Raw genomic sequence first — 21,886 nt, forward strand, 5'->3', positions numbered from 1 at the left:
CTCTGATCGGCTGAAGGGCAAAGGCGTGGGAGGGGGAAGTGAGAGCGCAGGGCTGAGCTCACGCACAGAGCAGCACCCGCCTCGTGATAGGTGGCCGGGCGCAGCGGAGGGGCGGAGCCTGTGCGGCTCTGCTCACTGATTGGCTGGAGAGGGTGGGGCCTGTGAGGCTCCACTCACTGACTGGCTGCCGGGGGGCGGGGCCTGCGCAGCTGTGCTCTCTGATTGGCTTGCGGGGAGCGGGGCCTGAGCAGCTGTCCTCGTTGATTGGATGCTGGGGCCGGGGCGGGCACGGGCTGGCGGGCGCGCGGCGATTGGCCGGGAGCGCGCGAGGCGGCCGGTCGCCCGGGGCTGCGGAGCCGGCGGGAGCGGCGGCCCCGGCCCGGAGGACGGCGGCCCCACGGAGGTGTGTGGCCGGCGGGGGCTGAGGGTACCGGTAGGCCTCGTCGTCGAAGAGGAGAGCGGAGCGGCCTCTGGCAGCGAGGCGGGGGCGGGAGCGGCGCTGCCGCCGCCGAACCGGCCCCGTGAAGCCGGGCGGGGCCACCGGGCCCGGGGGCTGCGGCCTCGGCGGGGCACGGGGTGTGCGGGCTGGTCAGGAGAGGGGATCTCCAGAGGAACCCGCGGGGATGATCTGGGCTGGAGCATCTCCTGTGTGAGGACAGGCTGAGAGGGTTGAGGTTGTTCATCCTGGAGAAGAGAAGGCTGCAGGGAGACCTTAGAGCAGCCTCCAAGTAAGGAAAGGGGCTCCGGGAAAGCTGTGGAGGGGCTCTTGATCGAGGAGGACAGGGATAGAATGAGGGGAACGGTTTTCAGCTGAAAGAAGGGAAATTGAGATGAGATCTCAGACAGAAATGTTTTCCTGGGAGGGTGGGGAGGCCCTGGCCCAGGTTGCCCAGAGAAGTGGTGGCTGCCCCATCCCTGAAGGTGTTGGTGGTCTCGGAGGTTGGATGAGGCTCTGAGCAACCTGATCCAGTGGGAGATATCGATGCCCATGGCAGGGGTTGGAGCTGGGTGGGCTTTAAGGTTTCTTTCAACCCGAACTATTCTATGATTCTCTAATTCTAGGTCATGGATGCTCCATCCCTGGATGTGTTGAAGGTGGTGGTGGAGGTTGGATGGGTGGTGTTGGAGGTTGGATGGGGCTTTGAGCAACCTGATCCAGTGGAAGGTGTCCCTGCCCATGGCAGGAGGTTGGAACTGGATGAGCTTTGAGATCCCTTCCAACCCAAACCATTCTGTGATTCTGTAGTCAGGGCAAGAGTAGCATAACTCTAACTGCAGAACAGAGAGGAGATGTTATTTCTCTGGGGAAAACCATGTCTGTCTTGGGAAAAAAACTCGTCTTTTCCCCCCCACATCTTTTCAGGTTGCTTTTAAGTGTTTGGAGAAGGAGCTGAACCCAAGAGAGCGGAAGTTGGTGTGAGAGACTTCTCAGCGTAATTCAGGTAACACGATTGGTTGTCACTGCCTGCAGTATTTGATTTAAAAACTTGTGTAATTGATTGTCATTGCCAGTTTTGTTCACTTTTGTAACTTAAATGGAAAATTTGCATTTATGGCAAACTTCAAGTATGAAGTAGTGATTTCTGCATTGTATGTGAGGTGTTGAATGTAAAAACTTTGTGTGAGATTCAATCCTGTATTTCCAAACCACACACTATTATGTTGTCATGCAACAGCTCTCTTGGCTGGGAGAGGTGAAATTAGTGGATATTCTTATGGAGCCCTCAGAGACCCTCACTGTTATGGAAGCGCCTTTGTTGGGGTGTCCCCTTTCAGAAGGGATTGTTGAGGCCTGAGAAATGGCTGGGGAGCACAAGGATACTTGGAAAGCTGTTTCTGTGCCGCTTGAAAATGTGTGTTTTGTAGAGTCTGAGTTATTAAAGTTAGAATTCGGTCAGTAGTGATGTGTTGGTGCCTGTTAAAAGTGCTTTCTACTTTCAGTTTTCTTTTCTTGTCCTGGTTCCCCAAACAGACAGCGTTGTCTATTCTCTGTCTGATATGCCTGCCTGGTGACAAAAGATTCCATGTGCCTGGACCAGGGGCTCAGAAAGTCTGAAGGCTCAGTTCCGGGCTGTAAAAGTTGGGAAATGCTGGACTGAAGAATTATTTTCTTCCCCCACCCTGCTTGTTTTCCCTGGTTGAGTGTGGATGACCGTGCACTGCTGGATGATGCCATGAGGTGTACCCCAAGGAATGGAGGTGACCCAGAAGCATTGGTCCGAGGCTGTTGCTTTTTGTGTTTCCTCTTCTCCAAAGGATATTTTGAGTCGAAGCAGGGTTTAGATAAGTGAGCAAACATGAAGACTTCCTTTTTGGGAAGCTGGAAAGGAGACTGAGCAGTAACCTCTTGTATCAGAACGTGTATGTTTTGCAAAGGCTGTCCACGGCCTACACTGTAGCCTTTCCTGAAGCTCTTCTCCAGACTGGCCGGTTCCTGCCGTGTTACCAGCAACCCCTTTCCTCTACCCCTTAAATTCTTGGCTTTCATCTGTCTTGGATGCTACTTCAGAGGCAGCTTGCTAAGGTCATTGCCTTGACCGTGGTCCTCTTTAAACCCTCTCTGGGTTTCTGCTCCTTACCATTACCACCCACAGGATTCCTGTCTTTGTTTTGTAGCTGGTTGAGGATGCATCCCCAGGAAGGGAGCTCCCCGTTCCAGTGTCTGGGATGCCAGAGTTTGTTGTCTTCTCATTTCATGACCTTATATTTAAGAAGGCACATCCAGCAGAACTCCTTGTACATGCATTATCACGCCCACGTGTTTTTGCCGTAAGGAATACAGAACCCATGCCAGCATTGTCCCAGACTTCTGGTATTGCTTCCATTCTTAGGCCATAGGTTCTTTAGAGCAGTAAGTTCCTTTGTGTTGTCTGCATTACAACTGACACATGCAGGCCTCTGGTTTATTGCAAAATGTTGCTTTTTTAAGATTTTAAGAAGTTAAGTGATGACTGGTACAGAAAGCTTAGGGAGAAGCTGTAAGGCAAGGGCAAGGGATTTTCTAATATCATAAAGGCATAATTTTCCTACCGGTTTAATTATACTGCATAATCCATGCCACAGGGCAGCAATGGGAAGTTGGAACTAGACGATCTTTAAGGTCCCTTCCAGTCCAAACCCTTCTGTGATTCTATTAGGAGTGGATCTTTGCAGTGCTTTGTAGCTACAGTCCTGTGTGATCTGCGGTGAAGAGTGCCAGCTGGCAGAGCTTGGAGAAGGAGAAACTCAAGTTGTGAAATTTAACCCAAAAGCTGGAAATTTGCTGGCGCATGTCCGCGTGCTTCTAAGTCTGGCTCCATGTGTCTGAGCTTTGATTGAACCTATGCAATGTGTTCAGAGCAGGCACTTTTGCAAATCACTTCCTAGGACTCCTTTTAAGGGGAAAAGTCAGGAATTCCCAGGGCTCAGAGTTGACGGCTGCAGTGATGCTGCTGCCGTTGTTGGTTGCAGGCAGCATCACCTGGTAGAAACGAAGACCATGCTGGTGCGAGGGTCTGGTGTTGAGCGTCCCCACAGGACGCTTTGGTCCTCTCACCGTTACCTGTCACTGCTGCTCTCTTTCACCGTGTGGTTTCAGGGTTTGTTATTGGGTGATAAGGGCTTGAATTCATCATATTTGTATTAAGTTAATATTTATTTTTTTTTTTTGTTTCCCCTTGAGCACCAGGGCGAAGAAATGATGATTGTATTGTGTGTTTGGGTTAGCGTTTAAATGGGCTTCCATTGGTAAACTGTGTCTCAACTTGAACACTTCCACAGGTCTTTTCCAGCCCTATGGGCTTCCAGGGACTACTGGAAGGAATGAAAGCCGTTTAACTTCTCAGCTGTGCTGAAGTAATACAGATACTTAACTGCAATGAAGATTTTTAGGCAACCTAAATCTAGAAGAGATGGCAGGAGATCTTACGATGTTATTTCTGCTGTGGCATTTCTTTTGGCCAGTTTGAAAATTAATGGAATTCTGATGGCAGGTACCCATTCATATCGAAATTTTAAAAAGCTGGGTGTATGAATTGTGTACTGTAGGTAAAAACCACTTAAAATCGCCATAACTGAAGTCATTACTGACTGCACCTGTGAGGTATTTTTAGTCTCTTATCAGTCTTGCTGCTTTCAGGTGCAGCTTTTTACTTGATTGACAAGGTGGAGGAATGGGGAGGGTGTTTTGTTTTAAAGGAAGCAGGGAGGGAGCAGAGTCCCTCATTTAAATTTTCTTAAAAACAGGAAAAGGGATAAAAGCTCTTCATTTTACTGAAGACAGTGGCAGGCATGATCAAGTAAAGTTTTACAGTTGGCATATTTTGTTTTTCCCCTTCTTAAAGCAAGAACTTTGTTTGTGCCCACAGTTGGTCAGATGTTTGGAATGCTGTTGGATCATGGCTTGTTAGGGAAGCAGCTGGCAGAGCTCTGGGTGTTACAGCTGTGTATGTGGGAGCAGCAGCAGCTGGAGGCCATGGATAGCTGGGTGTTAGGGTCTGAGTCTTCCAAAGGGAGTTTCGGAATCCAGCCCGCACAGAGAAGTGAGATAGGAGGCTGGTCAGGGTGGTTTCCCATTGTAACATTTTTGCTGTTTGCGTGCAGGTCAGGTTTTTGCAACAGCTGAGCAGGCTGTGAGAAGAAACTTATGGCATCATGAAAATGTGGCTGGTTACATGGCTGGAGTCATGCAGCAGAGTGGGCTGCAGGTGTGCTGTGATGTATGCACATCAAATTGGTCTTTGCCCTGGCTGCCTAGTGGGTGCAGCCACAACGGGGTCTGGGGTTTTTAATACCTTGCAATTCAAGCAAGTCAGCACGTCTGGAGAGGCTTGGCTGGGGTTGCCCAGTAGAGCAGTCCGTCTGTGGGAGCATGGGAGCGACATCCCAGGAGAGAGGCACTTTGGGGTGGGCAGAACGCCTTCTAAAAAGAACAGCGGTGTTCTTTGAGCTTGTTTATGTTACTGTTTTTTGCAGAGCTTGTGGAATCTTATCTTTTAATTATTGTGTGTTATTGTTTTATTTATGTATATTTTAAGGGAATGATCACATCAAAGGAAATGCTGAGGCGCAGGGAGGCACCGGTGGCTTTGACAACCAGTTTGGGAACAGCCAGGTTTTTGGAGGAGGGAGTGTCTGTTTCCAGCAGCTTGGGTGAAACCAAGAGTTTCTTGTGCCTAGGACTGTGCATTATAGGCGTTCACCGACTGGCAAATGGCGGAAAGACATATAAGTTTCAATTAGTGTAAATTCTTTATTCTCTACTCTAACCTTTCCAATAACTTAATACTTTTCAACAGAGTGACAACTTTGTAGACTTGTGAAGTTGCTGGGATGTTTTTACCTTTTAAATTGATAGAGGAGATAATTTCATCATTATGTAAAGAATTAAACTTGAGTGAGCTTCTTTACTGGTTCAGTTGTGACAGTGGAAGGAGCTGATGTCTCCAGGCGCGTGTCCCTGCCCTTTGACTGGGATTTACCCTCTGTGTGGGTGTGCTGAAGGAGCAGGTTGTGTGTGTGCTGTACCTTTATCCCGAGGTGATCACAGCTGAAGTGAGGTGGGGTGGGAGGGTCCTGCGTGGGTCGTGGTTGATGGATCAAGGTTGTAGTGGGTGGCAGAAGGAGAGAGGTGATGGCAGACACTGCAAATGGTGTTATTGCTGCTGACACGGGTGGGTAGGAGGAGAGGAAATGTTGGCCTCTGTGCTCTTCCCAGTGAGCTTGAGATTAGGGTTTATCTGTGTCCTGTCCATGTTGACATACATGGGATCTTGCCACTGATGTGAGCGAGTGGGAGGAGAGATGTCCTCTGTGCTCTCCACCAGCCTGAGATCAGCGTTTGTGTCCTCTCCGCATACGTGTGATCCTGCTGCTGGCATGAGTGGGTGTGGGAGGATGGGAGAGGCTGCGCTCTGTGCATTCTCCAGCCAGCCTGAGATCAGGGTTAGCCTGCGTACTGTCCACATTCATGTATGTGTGATCCTGCTGCTGGTGCATCCCTTGCTCTGCTCACACTCCCTCTCTTAATTCAGCTTACTAGAGAAAACAGCAAACATATAACTCAAAACATTTCCTAATGAATACTTGGTTTGGTGAAGAGGCCGGTTAAGCATTCTCTCTCATGCTCTGGAAAGCCACTCTATGAACCTGCGGATCAGAACAGCTAGGAAAGATTTGGTGAGGTTTGTGTTGGAAAGGCCAGGAAGCACAGATAGTGCAGGAATCCCCTCCAGTGCTGTGAAGATGAGCCCTCCTTTCCTAAGAGGGAGAGAGAAGCTATTGGCTAGGGTATGCCCAAGCTCTCATTGCTTGGAAATCATGGTGTGATGTTTCATTTACCGCATCTGTCATTAACGCTGTTTGGTTTTAAGGAAATGCTTTTAACAGCTAAATTTGCTCATTTGCAGGCCTTCTATACAGGCACTGCTTTTAACGTCAGCCTCAATCAACAGCGCAGGCTGTAAAAACCCATCTCTGTTCCTCAGGGGTTTGAGTAATAAAATAAAAACAGAGTTTGTTCATCAGTTCAAGGCAGAGTTGGATGAGGCTTTGAGCAACCTGATCTGCTTGAAGATGTCCCTGCTCACTGCAGGGATTTTGGACTGGATAGGCTTTAAGGTCCTTTCCCACCCAACCCATTCCATGAATGCCACCATTTCAGTTGATGGTCTGTGACTTGTCAGGAAGTTGATAGAGCAGCTGTTGGGGAAGAAGGGAAGCATGACTTCAGAGCTGGTGGCTGGAGCCGAGGCAGGAGGACAAAGGCTGCAGTTGATGACATGGGCTGTCTCCCTCCCTCCAGTGTGAGGAGGAAAAGCTGTTTGTCAGGGTGGTTACCTACAACTGATGAGCTCCAAGAAGAGCGAAACCTTTTAAGACGAGTCCTGTAGTATCGGCCTACCAACCTCCAGGGTGACTTCATTGGCGTTTGACATGTGCTTGAGCTACAAGAGGGAACCAAAGAATGTGGGGTATGGAATCATCAGTGGCTGGACCTGTCCATCCAGTCAAGGGGAAACAGGCACTGGGTTTTGCTTTTCATTTATGCTGTGGTTTCTGTTCAGCATGGTGTGCGTGTGTGATGCGTGCATGTGATGTGTGTCCAGGAGAGAGCTCTGAAAGGTGTGGAGAGAGAGAGATCTGGAAAGACAGAGGAAAAAGAGAGAAACACATGAGTTTATGATGCTGTGGAGGGTATTTTAAGTCTGGCTGTACCATTCTCCATATTTATTGGTATGAAATTTATAAATTAGGTCTTCTGTTAATTCTGTCATGGAGTGGTTTGAGTTGGAAAGGACCTTAAAGCCCGTCCAGTTCCAACCCTTGTGTGGGCAGGGACACCTCTCACTGGATCAGGTTGCTTAAAGCCTGGCCTTCAACACCTCTAGGGATGAGGCAGCCACCATTTCTCTGGGCAGCCTGGGACAGGGCCTCCCCACCCTCACAGGAAAACATTTCTTCCTAAGAGCTTGTCTCAGTCTCCCCTCTTTCAGCTTCAAACCGTTACTCCTTGTAGTGTTGTAGCTGTTGACAGGGTGAGGGTGAGTGGATAAGATGAAGTAGTAAATGTTTTGGAAGTTTGCATCAAGCTCACTCAGCTGTAGCTTTGTAAGGTATTACCTTATGCTGTTTTTGTCCTTTGAAGTAAATGTTACTTTGCAACAAGTACATACACACACTGTTAGCATTTAAGGATTTTTTTCCTGATATTGTTTAATAATAATTAAACTATGTTTCTTTAGTGACTATTGTGCTGCAGTACGTTAATTCTCTTTCAGTAAAAAATCCTTTTTATATGTGTATCAGGACACACAGATAGACAGACACATACACCCCCCGATAATTTATTTTTACTCATGCATTACAACATTACAAGGTCTCAGTAGTTCTCAGCAGCCTCAGCCTCTCATCCGAACGCTCAGGGAAGGGAGCCAGGCATATGTGTTCTGACAGCACTGACTGAAACTGGAGCAGGCTGTGGTTTAGTTTCTGTATCTGCAGTTAAATCACAAACGCCGTCTGCCCAGTGCTGGGTGCTAGTTGCGGCGGTGACTTCCAATTCCGATTTCAGCCTGACAGACTTGACTGCAGGCTCCTCGGCTGCAGTCAGAGTTAGCACCTGCACTGACTTTCCAGCATGTGACAGAGAAACTCTTTCCCAATGCTGGATTGTTGTTACTCGTTTCAAAACTTCTTCCTCAAAATTGCTGCCTCTTGACATAACGCAGAGCCATATTTGGCGAAACCAACACAGTTTTTTACATTCCAGCCCTGTTCTACCACTGCAGGAGGGAATTCTGTGTTTCACCAAGTCAGCCTTGAGCAGGGCACTGTACTCTCCTGAATCTTTTCTGTGCTTCTGCCTTGAGTGTCCAGTGTAAATTTAGCTCATGCTGTCGGATCAGGAGCTGGTGGGCCCATCAGAACCTGTAGAGCTCACATTTACTTCCAGCTCTCCATGCCTACCAGAATCCTTGAAACTCTGGGAGACATCCAGCCAGAAGAGACTGGCTCTGGCACGCAGCCCCTATGGCAGCTGGTTTAACAGCCCTTAAGGAAAAACACAGTGGGTGGAACCTGCTCACAGTCCTTGTTCTTAAGTGAAGCGTGAGCTGTTGTAACGCAGGTGTCCTCTCTGGGTTGCCAAAGGCTGCAGAAAGCTTTGTGAGGAAAAGATGCCTATGGGAATGATCCAGGACAGAGGATGTAGGTTCCCTGTCAGTCACCGGGTGTTATTTAATGGGGATGCTTTTGCCAGAACAGCAAAACAGGATGCTCGGTATAAGTCGCGGCTGGGTGTGAAGGTCACACCTCTGTCAGATCAGAGATTGAGATTGGTGGCAGCACAGAGGGTTTTTGTCCAGGTGTATTCCTTTAAGTACTAGAAGCTTCAGCCTCTGGTTGAATTGAGTGCTATCAAAGCTGAAGACGTTAAATCCCAGTGTCATTCTTTGGCTATTTATGTGCAGCAATTCTATGTATTTTGGAAACCTGCTGGTCTCCCTGAGCACTTGGAACAGTCTGTGCACCTCTGATTTTCCTTTTCATTCTGCTGTGAGTATAGTGTTTACTTTGACTGTGGCTTCTGTGTCTTTAGCAGGAGAGAAAATAGGTTTGGTTTCTGTTGCCCAATGTAGATTTCTCATTTCACAAACATGGGGATAGGGAAAGGGAATCAAACCCAAACAGGACTGACACATTATTTTACCACTAAGAAGTGCTCAGTATCGGGCAAGAAAAAAATGTCTGTCTGTCTCTAAGAGCAAGGTTATGTTTTTGGGTGGAAGACAAATACAGCTGAAGAGTCCAGTATGGGTTTTGGCACTGTCAGGAATGATGGTGTGCGATCCCAAGTGGGTGAGCAATGCAGCATCTGCAGGAGCAATCATCTGGAAATGAAAGATCATCATTAAGTTTAGAAGGGCTCTGTTAACAATGGAATTTCATCTCCTCTTGCGCTGTCCATTGTTGGGGCATGTGAAATTATACAACTAAGGGGTGAGGGAAGGGAAGGGATAAACAGAAAGTCCTGGATGTGTATGTCTACTCCTGGGCTCTGAACTGTCACTTGGGAATAATATCTTGACACTTCAGTATGGTTCTGTGCAGACTTCAGACCAACACTCAGCCATAATCCAAAAACCCCACGACTGAATAACAGAATCTTAAAAAATATTCTTAATGTTGTTTTCAGGATGTTAATAATCTCTGAAGACAACCAAGTTGTTGTTGCTGCTATGAAAAGCTGTGGTGCCTCCCTGTTGGCTACACCAGCCTGTTCCTCCTCCGTCTCTCAGAGCAGGTGATAGAACAAGAAGCGGGGTGGCAGGAGGTGATAGAGGGCAGTCATTAGGACAAGTGGTTTCTGTGCCAGAAACGGGGAATCTCCTGGTTCTTCTGCCTTAAAGGAGGGGGGTGCAGAGCATCTGTGTCTTGTCCGGTGAGGCAGGAGGGAGCAGATAGTGGAACGACCCAGCAGTGGGGTGCAGAAAAACAGCAGGGTGATGAGGAACTTGACTTCTGCTCTGAGGCAGCCATCCTTATGTTTCCACTTAAAATAAACAAACCCCACACCCTTGCCAGTTTCCACGGCTGCAGGATAGAATTGTATGGGTTTGTCGCTCCTACAAGGGAACTGCAGAGAAGACTTGGGGTTGCAATCTTAAGCTGCGCATTTAAAGCAAAATCCAGCCTTTCACAATAAGTAAGGCATAACGTCTCTGAACCTAATTAATTGTGGCTGCCCATTCCTGGAGGTGTTGGAGGCTGGGTTGGATGGGGCTTTGAGCAACCTGATGCAGTGGAAGGTGTCCCTGCCTGTAGCACGAGGGGTTGGAACTGAATGGGCTTTAAGGTCACTTCCAACCCAAGCCATTCTGTGGTTCTATGAAATTCAGAAGTTTTTTGTTTCTAGGTTTATACAAATGTCAAGAAGTATTGTCTGGATCTCACAGTGCTCAGCTTTGAAGAAGCTGAAGTGTCTCTGCTGGCAAAGCGAGACTTCTTTGCTGCAAGGAGCTGTTGGGGGACCTTGCTTTCTGTGTAATCATTATGCAGTTCAGTGGTGATTTAGAGTGGGGAAAGGCAACAGCAGATTCTTCGGTTAACCACTGCTGATCCTGAATCTTTGTATCTTGATGTGCAGGCTCCTTTTGATGAACTTTCCCTTTGAAGTATGGGGAGGGGGAGATGGCAGGAGGAAGAAGGGAAGAAGTCAGAAATCATTAGGCCCAGTCTGTGGAGAACAATTGTAGGGTCTAGATTTGGTGACGCTTGGAGCTGGGTGGAGGTCAGGCATATTGTAGTGAAGCCAAACCACAGACAGCTCTGGTATTCTGGGGTTTGACAGTGCAGCTTTAGACTGTGCCTAAAGAAACTCTGGAGTTAGGATTTAACATCTCCCTTGCAGCTTTGTCTGTTCTCTTCCAAATATGTGTACTACGATACAGTGTTTACTGTTGGTTTTATGAAAGTCTCATTAGTACTTGGGATAGTTTAATATTAAGGGAGGGTAGATTTAAATTAATATTAAAGGAGGGCAGGTTTAGACTGGATGTAAGGAAGAAATTGTTGGTGAGGCCCAGGGCCCCATCCTGGGAAATATTCAAGGTCAGGTTGGATGGGGCTCTGAGCAACCTGATCTGGTTGAAGATGTCTCTGCTCCGGCAGCAGGGTTTGACTGGATGACCTGTAAAGGTCATTTCTAGCCCAAACCATTCTATGATTAAAGCTCACTCGTGATTTCATCCTCTGAATCTGTATCGATTCCTGCATAGGTTCTTCACCTGCAGGGTCGAATGTTTATAGGCATTTGCACCTTCAGCTAGTGAGGAGCTGCAGGTACCAGAAGGTACAGGGAAATGAAATGTGTTTTATTAATATATTTCAGGGACAGAGGAAAATTTTGTTACTCTGCCGGGAAAGCTCTGTTCCTGGGGGTTTGGCCCTCACAGATGAGGGCAGGAAAGAATCGACTAGGAGAGCTGTGAATCCAGACAATGACAGTGGGTGGTTTTATGGTGAGCAGATATGGGATCATTGAGCTGTTCACATAATAAAAACATCAAATCTTGTGCTCCCTTCAGGAAGGGCCTTGGGGGAGGTCCTGAGTCAGCATTCCTTAGGACATCATTTTCCAGAGACAGTACCTGAGAAATCCATACAAGATACTTCCTAAGCTATGAGTTAATTGGGCTTTGTTGCCATGTCCCTGCAGTGCTCCATAACCATGTGGAGACCAGATTTATTATTAGGATCTCATTCCAAGGGTGCTGCTAGATGTATATTTCGCTCCCTGTCTGCATGGAGAGCGCGCAGGGTGATTCCAGCTTGTCTGACCAAGGTAGGCGCTTGTGAAGTCTTCATCTTGCCTATTTAGCTGTGCGTTCTGTATGATACTGTGCGACTGTGTTCCATGCATCTGGAATGGCCTCTTAAAAACCCACATCCCAGCACCTGTAAGGAACTTTGGTGTCTGTAAAGAAATTTGATGTCTGTAAGGAAGAGACAGATGTCATGATAGTATCACAATCTTGGATGTATGAGTTACCCACAGCAGCAACATCAATTGCAGCCCTCGCACACGGTGTGAGTCTTGTACTCCTGGGTTTAGCTGGAATTCATGGGCTCCAGTAGGGAACTACTGGGAGAAACAGTGGTTCTGGTATCTCTGGTATTGCTCTATCACGTCGCTCCAATGTGAGACCCATTCCCAGAGATTGGTTCCAGCGATGCAGAAAAATGAAACTGCCTTGGAAATGGCAGTGCGGGAGGTGGAACAAGGGACATGTGCACCCAAAGCGTAAGGAGCAGAGGATATATGTTGGCAGGATCATTCTTTTGGTGTTACTCTAGATTCAAGTAGTGTTGTCCCCCATGTCTTTCTAAAATAGCCTCTACTAAAAGCAATTTAGAACGTCAAATAACTCATGTATTTGGGGCAATCCCAAGCACAGATCCAGGTTGGATGGAGAATGGATTTGGAGCAGCACTGAGGAAAAGGACTTGGAGTGCTGAGGGATGAGAACCTAAATATGAGCCGGCAATGGGTGCTTACAGCCCAGAAAGCCAAATTGTGTCCTGGGCTACATCCAAAGCAGTGGGACCAGCAGGGCCAGGGAGGGGATTCTGTCCCTCTGCTCTGCTCTGGTAGATCCCACCTGAAACCCTGCATCCAGTTCTGGAGTCCTCAGCACAGGAAGGACATGGATCTGTTGGAGCAAGTCCAGAGGAGGCCATGGAGATGATCTGAGGGCTGGAGCATATCTCATCCGACGCCAGGCTGAGAGAGTTGGGGTGGTTCAGCTTGGAGAAGAGAAGGCTTTGGGGAGACCTTAGAGCAGCCTCCCAGTACTGAAAGGGGCTCCAGGAAAGCTGAGGAGGGGCTATTCATCAGGGAGTGCAGGGACAGGACAAGGGGAATGGTTTACAGCTGAAAAAGGGGAGATAGAGATGACATCTGAGGAAGAAATGTTTTCCTGTGAGAGTGGTGAGGCCCTAGCCTAGGTTGCCCAGAGAAGCAGTGGCTGCCCCATCGCTGGAGGTGTTCAAGGCCAGATTGGATGGGACTCTGAGGTTGTACACAGAGTCTGTCTGTTATGAAGTTTACAGAGGCAGTAGCACTTGAAATAAAGTGAATTACTGGTACAGCAGCTGGTGTTCTCCGAGACACCAGGCATGTTCTCTCTGATGAGGAAATAAAGAGAAAGGGTGAGTCCCCAAAGCCGTAGGCTTGGGGCGGTGAATGAGGAGAGTTGGAACTTGTGGGTGAACAAAAGGAATCGCTTGGACAAAGCTCCCCAGTGCCCAGCTCTTTGCTCGGCTGTTACAGATGCGCCGTTTGTGTGTGTGAATTTATTTTCAGAAGCTGGAAAAAAATTAAACCATTACAAGTATGCAAGAATGCAAGTGAGGTTTTATCCTTTAAAAACCCCAGAAGCGCATTGGTTCTGAGCCAGATTTTCTAAAGGGGGAAAAATAAGGAAATAAAGATACTTGCAGGTGACTTTATGCTACCATACACTTTATGGACAGGTAAAGAAAAGGCTTTGGTGGCTTCTGAGATAAAGATGTGTTGCGAGATCTTTCACAGAGAATAATTAACAGGCAGTTAGTGAGAGGGACTGTTAATCAGAGGGTGCACTGAGTGCCAAGACACGACTTGCATCTCTTTGGTTGACATTTATGCGTGATGAAATCTGTCCTGCGTGCGGTGTACGGGTGAGTTGACTTCCGTGGCATTAGATTTGGGGGGAATTGCAGAATAATTGCGTGGGGTTTTTGCCTTTCTTTAAGACATTTAAAACACATTTAATTTGTTGGTAAATCTGGTAACAGAACTTAATGTAATGTAGTAATTTCAAGTGAGATTTTACACTGATATTGAATTTAGTTGCTTTTCCTTGCTGGGATTGATGAAATTGAGCATCTGTATTAGGGCCACACAGTGAAGGCACTAAGTTGCCTCTGTGTCCTCATTGCAGGGTGTGAGTGCTGTCAATCCTTCACCGTGTGTCCTTGAGAAAGGGAGGCCCCTCTGACCAAGTCATACCTTCTGTTTCTTCCCACCTTCATTACATTTAAGAACTTTACTTCCCTGATAAAAGATTTGAACTCAGGCATTAGGTTTCCACAATGAATTCTCACAGGTTTTGTTTAAAGACAACACATTCTCCCCAACCCCACATCCCCACAAAGCCCAGGCAGGGCAAAGGAGCTTTAGTTATAGAATCCTGTATTCATGGAACTGTTTGGGTCGGAAGGGACCTCAAAGCTGATCCAGTTCCAATCCCTGCCATGGGCAGGGACACATCCCACTGGATCAGGTTGCTCTAAGCTCCATCCAACCTGGCCTTGAACACCTCCAGGGATGGGGCAGCCACCACTTCTCTAGGCAACCTGGGCCAGGGCCTCTCCACTCTCACAGGAAAAAAATTCTTCCTCAAATTTCATCTCAGTCTCTCCTTTTGTGGCTGAAAACCATTCCCCTTGTCCTATTCCTGCACTCTCTGATCAAGAGCCCCTCCCCAGCCTTCTTGGAGCCCCTTTCAGTACTGGGAGGCTGCTCGAAGGCCTCTGCAGAGCCTTCTCTTGTCTAGGCTGAACGTCTGTGATGGGAATGGGATGTGCTTTTCCCTTTTTGAAACACAGTTGTCTGACGTGCAGATCGAAAGGCTTGCTCACAGAGGGGTCTTGTCTGTGTTGTGTTTTGCAGGCAAGATCAATCTGAGCAGAAAGTAACTCTTTACAGGATAGTGCTCTCTGTGTGTATGTGGATCTGAGTTTTCCACACTTAAACAGCTAAAATGTTCAAATGAATTAATTAATGTTTGCTGCCCAGTGCCTCACTTCAAAAGGTGCTAACCAGTCTGAAGTGTAGCTCTGTTACAGAATACGATAATGGTGCACATATGTACGTCTCTCTGCTGGTCTTTTCATTTACCAAATAGAATCGAAGTGTTTCAGCTGATGGGTAAAACAATGTTGTTTGCAGTAAGTTCCTCTTGTAAAAGAAATTCCAGCACCAACAGTGTTTGCTGTTTCTGTCTCCAGAATGATTGAAGAGAGTGGGAAGAGGAGGAGGACGATGGCGGAGAAGAGGCAGCTGTTCATGGAGATGAGTAAGTAAGACATTTGAAGGCATCATGGCATTTGCTCTTCACTGAGCGCATCACTTCGGTAGTTGTAACAGATCATTTACATCCCATTTCTACAAAACCATTGCCTTGTCTGTGGAAAAGCATCCCAGGTGCCGGTGAGGAGGTGAATGCCAGACGTGAGGCACAGCTGCCGGGAAGGGTGTTCAGTCCTGGGTGTTGTGAGGCTCAGTTTTTAAGGAACATTTCCTACATTTGGCAGTATCTAAAGTTTGTGTACAACTCTTAAAATCAATAATGATAACAGACCGAGCAGCTTTTTTAAAACATCACAGCACGGTGCTTGCACGACTCAGAGAGAAGCAGTTTGGGTGTTTTTTGTATGGGACAGCTCTCTGAAAGAGAGGCTGTGATTGCTGCAATAAATTAAATGCCTGCCCAGAGATGTCATTTAAAGGAACAAGACGCAACCTTTTAAAGATACCTATAGTTAGAAGCAAAAGATAGTATGTTTGCATGTTATCCTGTTGTTTGCCTTTCCTATGGGAACACAGCTCGAGTGAAGCTCCTGGGCTAGGCGGCATGTCCTGTAATTCCAGTTATGGATTGATACAGGGCTGTCTTAAAGCAAATTGTGCATGGGTGCTGTTTTGTTGGAGCAATTCCGGAGGAATATTCTTACTGTGGTTGTGAGGAGGCATCTTATAATTTCGGAAACAGTTTAATTCCTGGCTAATTTAAATCTGCTTCCTCTCTGGAGGCTGGTCTGGGATAGTGTTTCTCCTCCTTCCCAGCTTACTTCGCCTTGGAGTCTATAGTCGTGTCTTTTAGCTTGTTCAATGCATGCCGCAAGCTGACTCCTGTAGTATACCTGCTGCACACCTCCTCTGCTGCTCTTGGAATCATAGAACCATCAAGGTTGGAAAAGCCCTCTAAGCTCATCCAGTCCAACCATCAACTCAACTCCACTGTGCCAATTAAACCATGTCTCAAAGTGCCATGGCCACGCAGTTTTTGAACCCCTCCAGGGATGGGGACTCCACCACTGCCCTGGGCAGCCTCTGCCAAGGCTTCACCACTCTTTCTTCTCTGCCTCCATGCAGTTTTACTTGAGTGAAGGCTGCTGAACTGCGTGAGATGGCCTGGATGGAATCTCACTGAACCTTGTTAAATGGCAACCATGCTTTTCTCCTGGAAACGCTTTGGCTGGCACATCAGGATTTTATGTTTGTCTGGTCACTTTCAAGTGCTATAGTTACCTTGTGACTGTCGAGCACAGAAATGGGCTTTGCTAGGGTTTAGCTTTGGCTAAATGGTTGAAAATATTCTGAATCCTTCCAATTATCTTTATCCAAGGCAGCTCTCTTCACAGCCATGGTTCTTGCTGCCCACTGTCAATGAAGGAGCTGGGGTGCAGACACTAACCCCCCTTCTGCGTAAGGCTTTTCAGCAGATCCAAGAAGAGATCCAAAGTCTTTGAGCTTCACCTCTCTGATGGTGGAAGGAGCAAATTGTAAAAGTGAATTCATAAATGATTTCCTTTCTAGGTGAGCTTCACACCCAGGGCAGATGTGCAGTGGGTAAAATCATAGAATGGTTTGAGTCGGAAGAGGTTTTAAAGACCATCCAGTTCCAAATCGATGCTTCTAATAGCTGTTTGTTGTTGGTCGCTGAATGGATTTGGAGTCATAGGATCCTTGAGGTTGGAAACACCTCAAAGATCAGACTTCCTGAAGTGTTCGGGTGGTTGCTAACATGAGATGGGCGTAGGTGTAGGCCTTGGCCTGATCTGCTCCGGTGACACTTCACCTGGAGCCCTCAGCACAGGAAGGACGTGGATCTGTTGGAGCGAGTCCAGAGGAGGCCATGGAAATGATCTGAGGGCTGGAGCACATCCCATCCGAGGTCAAGTCTAGAGATTTGGGTTTTTTCAGCCTGGAGAAGTCTACAGGGATACCTTAGAGCAGTTTCCGGTAGTGAAAGGGGCTCCAGGAAAGCTGTGAAGGGCTTTTTACAAGAGCCTGTAGTGCTAGGATGAGGGGGAATGGCTTTGATTTGGAAGAGGGAAGAATGAGATTAGACATTAGGAAGAAATTCTACACGGTGAGTGTAGGCCCAGGTTGCCCAGGGAAGTGGTGGCTGCCCCATCGCTGGAGGTGTTCAAGGCCAGGTTGGATGGGGCTTGGAGTGACCTGATCCAGTGGGATGTGGGCTGGAACTGGATGGGCTTTAAGGTCCCTTCCCACTCAAAGCATTCCATGATTCTATTATGCTGTAAGAAGCAGGTGCTTTGGTATTGTATTTGTGAAATCATAATGGAATATCCAAAAGCCAGGAATTCCTCCTGTCTGAAGTTTGCAACGGTGAGTCAGTGGGTGCCTGCAGAAAGGTAATTCAATTCACAAGTCAGTTCTGAATGCAGAATGTAGGAGGAAGTAAGTTCTCACCCTTGAGCAAGCCTTCCCAAGGTAACAATCAGATGCCTCTTCTGGAGCACATGGGTTTGGTATTTTGTTTTTAAGTATCTTCCAGAATTCTGGATTCTGTCCTTCACAGCTATCCCCGTTCCTCAGTTCTCCACCCATCCAGACTCTGGCTTTTGAAAGCAGTGTGAAGGCTGGAGCAGATCCCACTTTCATCCGCTCCCCTGGAATCCAAGAGGCACTGGAGCCATTTGCATCTCTGCTGTTGCCCATGTGAGGCTGGATAAACAATCCTCTACCTCAGGACTGTACTGGTTGTAGGACATAGCCAGTAGAGCTGTTGGAATGGGAGCCATTTAAAAGATGTTTGGGTTTATGATCGGTGGGGTTGTCAATACTTGGCTTGTTGGCTTCTTCCTAATTAGGAGTGATCAGTGCTGGCTTTTAAACCAGTGTAATTTATTGTCCCCACATCATTTATTGCCTGGTTTGATCAGTATAGGAGGTGCCCAGGTCTTTTGGCAGAGTTAACCTGGCTTTCGGAAGCTACTCGGGTTTGTAACATTCAGAGCCATTGCTGGGACTGGTGGCTGGCGTACAGACTGGGGACAGACAACAATGTTCAGCATTCTGAGGTGTGGGATTGGTTAGAGGTACAACACTTGCATGCCTGGAAGCAGGAGGCTGTTGATGAAGATATTTTTCTGTCTGTGCTTTTTCTTCTGTGCTTCCATGATGTGGATCTGTCTGGAGACCAAAGCACGCTCCTGGTGGGGCTGCAGGGCAGGTGGTACCAGTACCAACCCCCTTTCCTTCTCTTTTCCCTGTGATATGCATCTTCCAACATCGGTGTGGTCCTCTTCCTTACCCACTCATCACTCGCTTCCTGCTTCCCTTTGAGGTGCTCGTATCAGTCCCAAAATCTATGACTCTGCTGAGAATCACTTTACCACAAGATATCCAGTGAACATCTTTGTTGTTCTCCAGTGATAAAGGTGATGTGTGTGAAGAAACACCGATACCTTTTTTGAAGTAATTCTCTCAGATCAGCTGAATGTTCCGGTGGAAAGACAAACGCCTCCTTTTTTTTATTCGTAGGAGCACAGAATTTTGATGTCATCAGACTTTCAACGTATCGAACAGCCTGCAAACTGCGCTTTGTACAAAAACGGTGTAATCGTAAGTTACAATTACTCTTTATCTTCAGAAATTTCTTGTGCATGATTCTTTCTAATGTTTTGCCCATGTGAATCTGAAGTGTAGCAAGAGTGAGCAAATGTTTTATCAGACAATGGGAGTCATTACTTAAACTACACAGAGAGCAAATGGGTAATTAAAAAGAGGCAGCAGTCTTTGTCCAAAACTCTCTATTATCTTCAGGTTTATTATTTAGTGTTTCTAAAATCTAAAGTATATCAGCCAGCTTGACACATCTTGGTTGCCCAAAGTTGCATGCAGGCTGTCTTCAGCTCCTGTTCCAGCACATTGTCCTGCAAACCACCTGCAGCGAGGCACAGGTACCCATTGTGTGATGATATAGGCACAGGCATGGAAGTGGCCAGGTCCATTTATAGTGGCATTAACATATGTGGGATGTAGGAGCTGTAAAGAATTCTGTGAGTTCATGCCATGCTTGTCAGGGTAGGTTCTGCCATGCCACGCCAGTCGGGTAGGGTTTCCCATTCCCTTCCATGGTCCTTACACCTGGGATGGCTCATCAAGGCAAAGGTTGGTCCAATGGTGAGCAAGTGATTCTGCTTTGTGTTCTGCTGCTGGTATTGAATTGAACAAAGTAGAAAGCAAAGCAGAGTCACATATGCAGGAGCAGGTCCCTCCAGTGAGGTGGAATCCGTGTGTGCCCTGTAGGAGAGGACAGGAGAACAGCCAAGGAATCCTGTGGAGGTCCTGTGTGACCACCTGCTGCAAACAGTAGCTGGCCTTGGGGTGTGTTTGTGTCCCGGAGCTTTTGTGACAGCATCTGCAACACCTTTGTTCTGAGGGGTACCTGACAGCTTTTTAATTCCTGGGAAAAGTCTTCATTCCCATCTGTAATTCGTGCTTCTGAATTAAAAATTGTTCTTAATTAGCAGAGAGGTATTAAGAAATGCTGATGATAGCACCCTGCACGACTTGGACCTGGTTCCCTGGTGCCATGCACATGCCTTGAGTAGCCTTTCCCATACACATCCAGATAGATGAGGCTGCACATTTATGACCTTTGGAGCACTCTGTGATCCAGGGCCATGTGCCTAGTGGGAACAGGGGACTTGGATTGTACCGTTGTGTGGTTCTTAAGCAATATATACAAAAATGCGTTTCATGTAAGAGATGTTAAAGATCGCACTCTTACTTCAGACCCGGTTTTATAATTTAAGGAAGATAATAAAGAAGTTATCCATCGAGGCTGGATGGGACTTTGAGCAACCTGATCTAGTGGAAGGTGTTACTGCCCATGGCAGGGGGCTGGAACTGGTTGGACTTTAAGGTCCCTTCCAACCCGAACTGTTCCATGATTATATAAAGTTGTGAGGCTGGCACACAAGCCTGGTCTTTGTAACAGCTGGATCAAGTTTATTTTGGGTTGGGATAGACCGATTGCTGTTGGTCCATAGATGCCTTCTCCTGCTGTCCCACACACCTTGCAAGCTTTGAAGCTTGTTAAAATGTTATTTAACGTGGTTCTGCAGATCACTTGCTGCTGCTTTGGAAAACTTTGTCCGCATTGTTAACACTTCTTAGATGTGCACTAAGGTATGACAGTGCTTTAGGGAGACACTTTGGAGTTCTGGATCTATGTCTACACAGTAGCATGCCCTGGACTTGGCAACTGGATCAACTGGAAACGCTCTTAGTTAGCTGGAACATCAGATTCCTCCTTCACTACTGGACTGCTGGTCAGCATGAGGGTGTTCAAAACCATTGTAAACAATTTGTGGTGCGTTCGGAATGTGGTGGGTTTCTTTCCCAAAAGAAAATACCCTGCGAAACTGCACTGCCTTGTGATGCAGACAGTGTTTTCCCTTAGGTAGTTTTTCTGTCAGAGCACCCAGACCTTGAAGGGTGGAATAAGAGGCCCATGAGATGTCTGGGCATCACTCTGTCTCTTTTAACCAGCAGACACGAGCTGTGAGTATGGTTATCAGGAGTCTGTCACTTGCTCTGAATACCGATAAGTGCCTGTTCATTCCAAGTTCAAAGCTAAATCATAACATGGTTTGTTCAGCACTGTGGGGTTGGGCTGACGGGCTGGATGAGTTTGGAGAGCTTTTTCAACATTAATAGTTGTGTGATTCTAATGTACTGTTTGGGAACAACGCCGTAAAAGTAAGCTTCCATGTGCTACAGAACAGAAATTAATACTTTTTCCTTTGTTTTTAGTTCATCTCGTTGATATCTGGAATATGATTGAAGCCTTCCGAGACAATGGCCTTAACACTTTAGATCATAACACAGAGATTAACGTGTCTCGACTAGAAACAATCATTTCATCCATCTACTACCAGCTAAACAAACGCCTGCCTTCTACTCACCAGATCAGCGTAGAGCAATCCATAAGCCTCCTCCTCAACTTCATGATAGCAGCGTATGACAGGCCAGTACCTCCTCCCTTGTGTTCCTAAACTGATGTTCTCTTTTAGTTAGATGAATGCAGCCAACAACTGCTTTGATCTGGCAGACTGTCCGCATGCTGTTTCTCAGGTTCATGATGCTGTGTTTCACACATGCACGCACACACACATGTTTAATATTGTAGCAGTGCCCGCAGAGATGTGCAGTGCTGTAGCAGGAGCACTTTATCTTACAAATCTTCTCAAGGGCGAGTGGGTGCCTTCTGGAGTTTGTGGACTGATGTGAGCTGTGGGTCTGAGCTGAAGGAGTGAATCTCTTCTGCAAGCTGTGATAGAACACGAAGTTAACCTCATAGTGTAGCTCTGGTTTGAAAAGTGAAAGTGTTTTATTGAATTTCAGTTAACAAGACCGTTTTATAATGCTGTTGCGTTTGACAGTTGGCTTGGATCCTATTCCAGTGTGGCTTTGTAAAGGCTAATTCTTGTGTCCTGGCTGGAAGAAGCACAATTCCATGTGCAGGGTACTGCCTGGGTGTTTCTTTGTGTCTAGTTTGAGGAGTTCCTTGCACAGCCTTTGGAGGGTTAGGTCTCTGCTAATCTTCTCCAGTAGATGTGTCTGTGGGCTCTCTCTAAGTAGCAACTGCAAATCATTGTTGCTTAGGTTTGGGTGGGAAGGAACCTCAAAGCATATCCTGTTCCAGCCCCCTGATGTGGGCAGGGACACCTCCCACTGGATCAGGTTGTTCAAAGCCCCATCCACCTCCAGGGATGGGGCAGCCACCACTTCTCTGGGCAACCTGGGCCAGGGCCTCCCTGCCCT

General features: G+C 47.2%; 1 protein-coding gene across 14 annotated transcripts in view; it reads left to right on the forward strand.

Moving 5' to 3' along the window:
- The first annotated feature begins 298 nt into the window (after window positions 1-298).
- Window positions 299-21,886, forward strand: part of DTNB (dystrobrevin beta) — a 161,548-nt gene continuing 139,960 nt past the window's right edge. For 12 of the 14 annotated variants that reach the window (XR_008449026.1, XR_008449030.1, XR_008449029.1 and 9 more), the window contains exons 1-5: window positions 299-403; window positions 1,364-1,442; window positions 15,031-15,098; window positions 18,596-18,676; window positions 20,876-21,089. Coding sequence is in view for 10 of the 14 variants with exons in the window: in XM_054061653.1 (XP_053917628.1) it covers window positions 15,032-15,098; window positions 18,596-18,676; window positions 20,876-21,089 (362 nt within the window). In the remaining 4 variants the exon portion in view is untranslated. Of the gene's footprint in view, window positions 404-692; window positions 729-1,363; window positions 1,443-15,030; window positions 15,099-18,460; window positions 18,493-18,595; window positions 18,677-20,875; window positions 21,090-21,886 lie in introns of those variants that run through there. The other 2 variants (XM_054061650.1, XM_054061658.1) reach the window with 2 other exon arrangements.

This window comes from Cuculus canorus, chromosome 3, assembly GCF_017976375.1.
Source record: "Cuculus canorus isolate bCucCan1 chromosome 3, bCucCan1.pri, whole genome shotgun sequence".
Taxonomy (NCBI): Eukaryota; Metazoa; Chordata; class Aves; order Cuculiformes; family Cuculidae; genus Cuculus; species Cuculus canorus.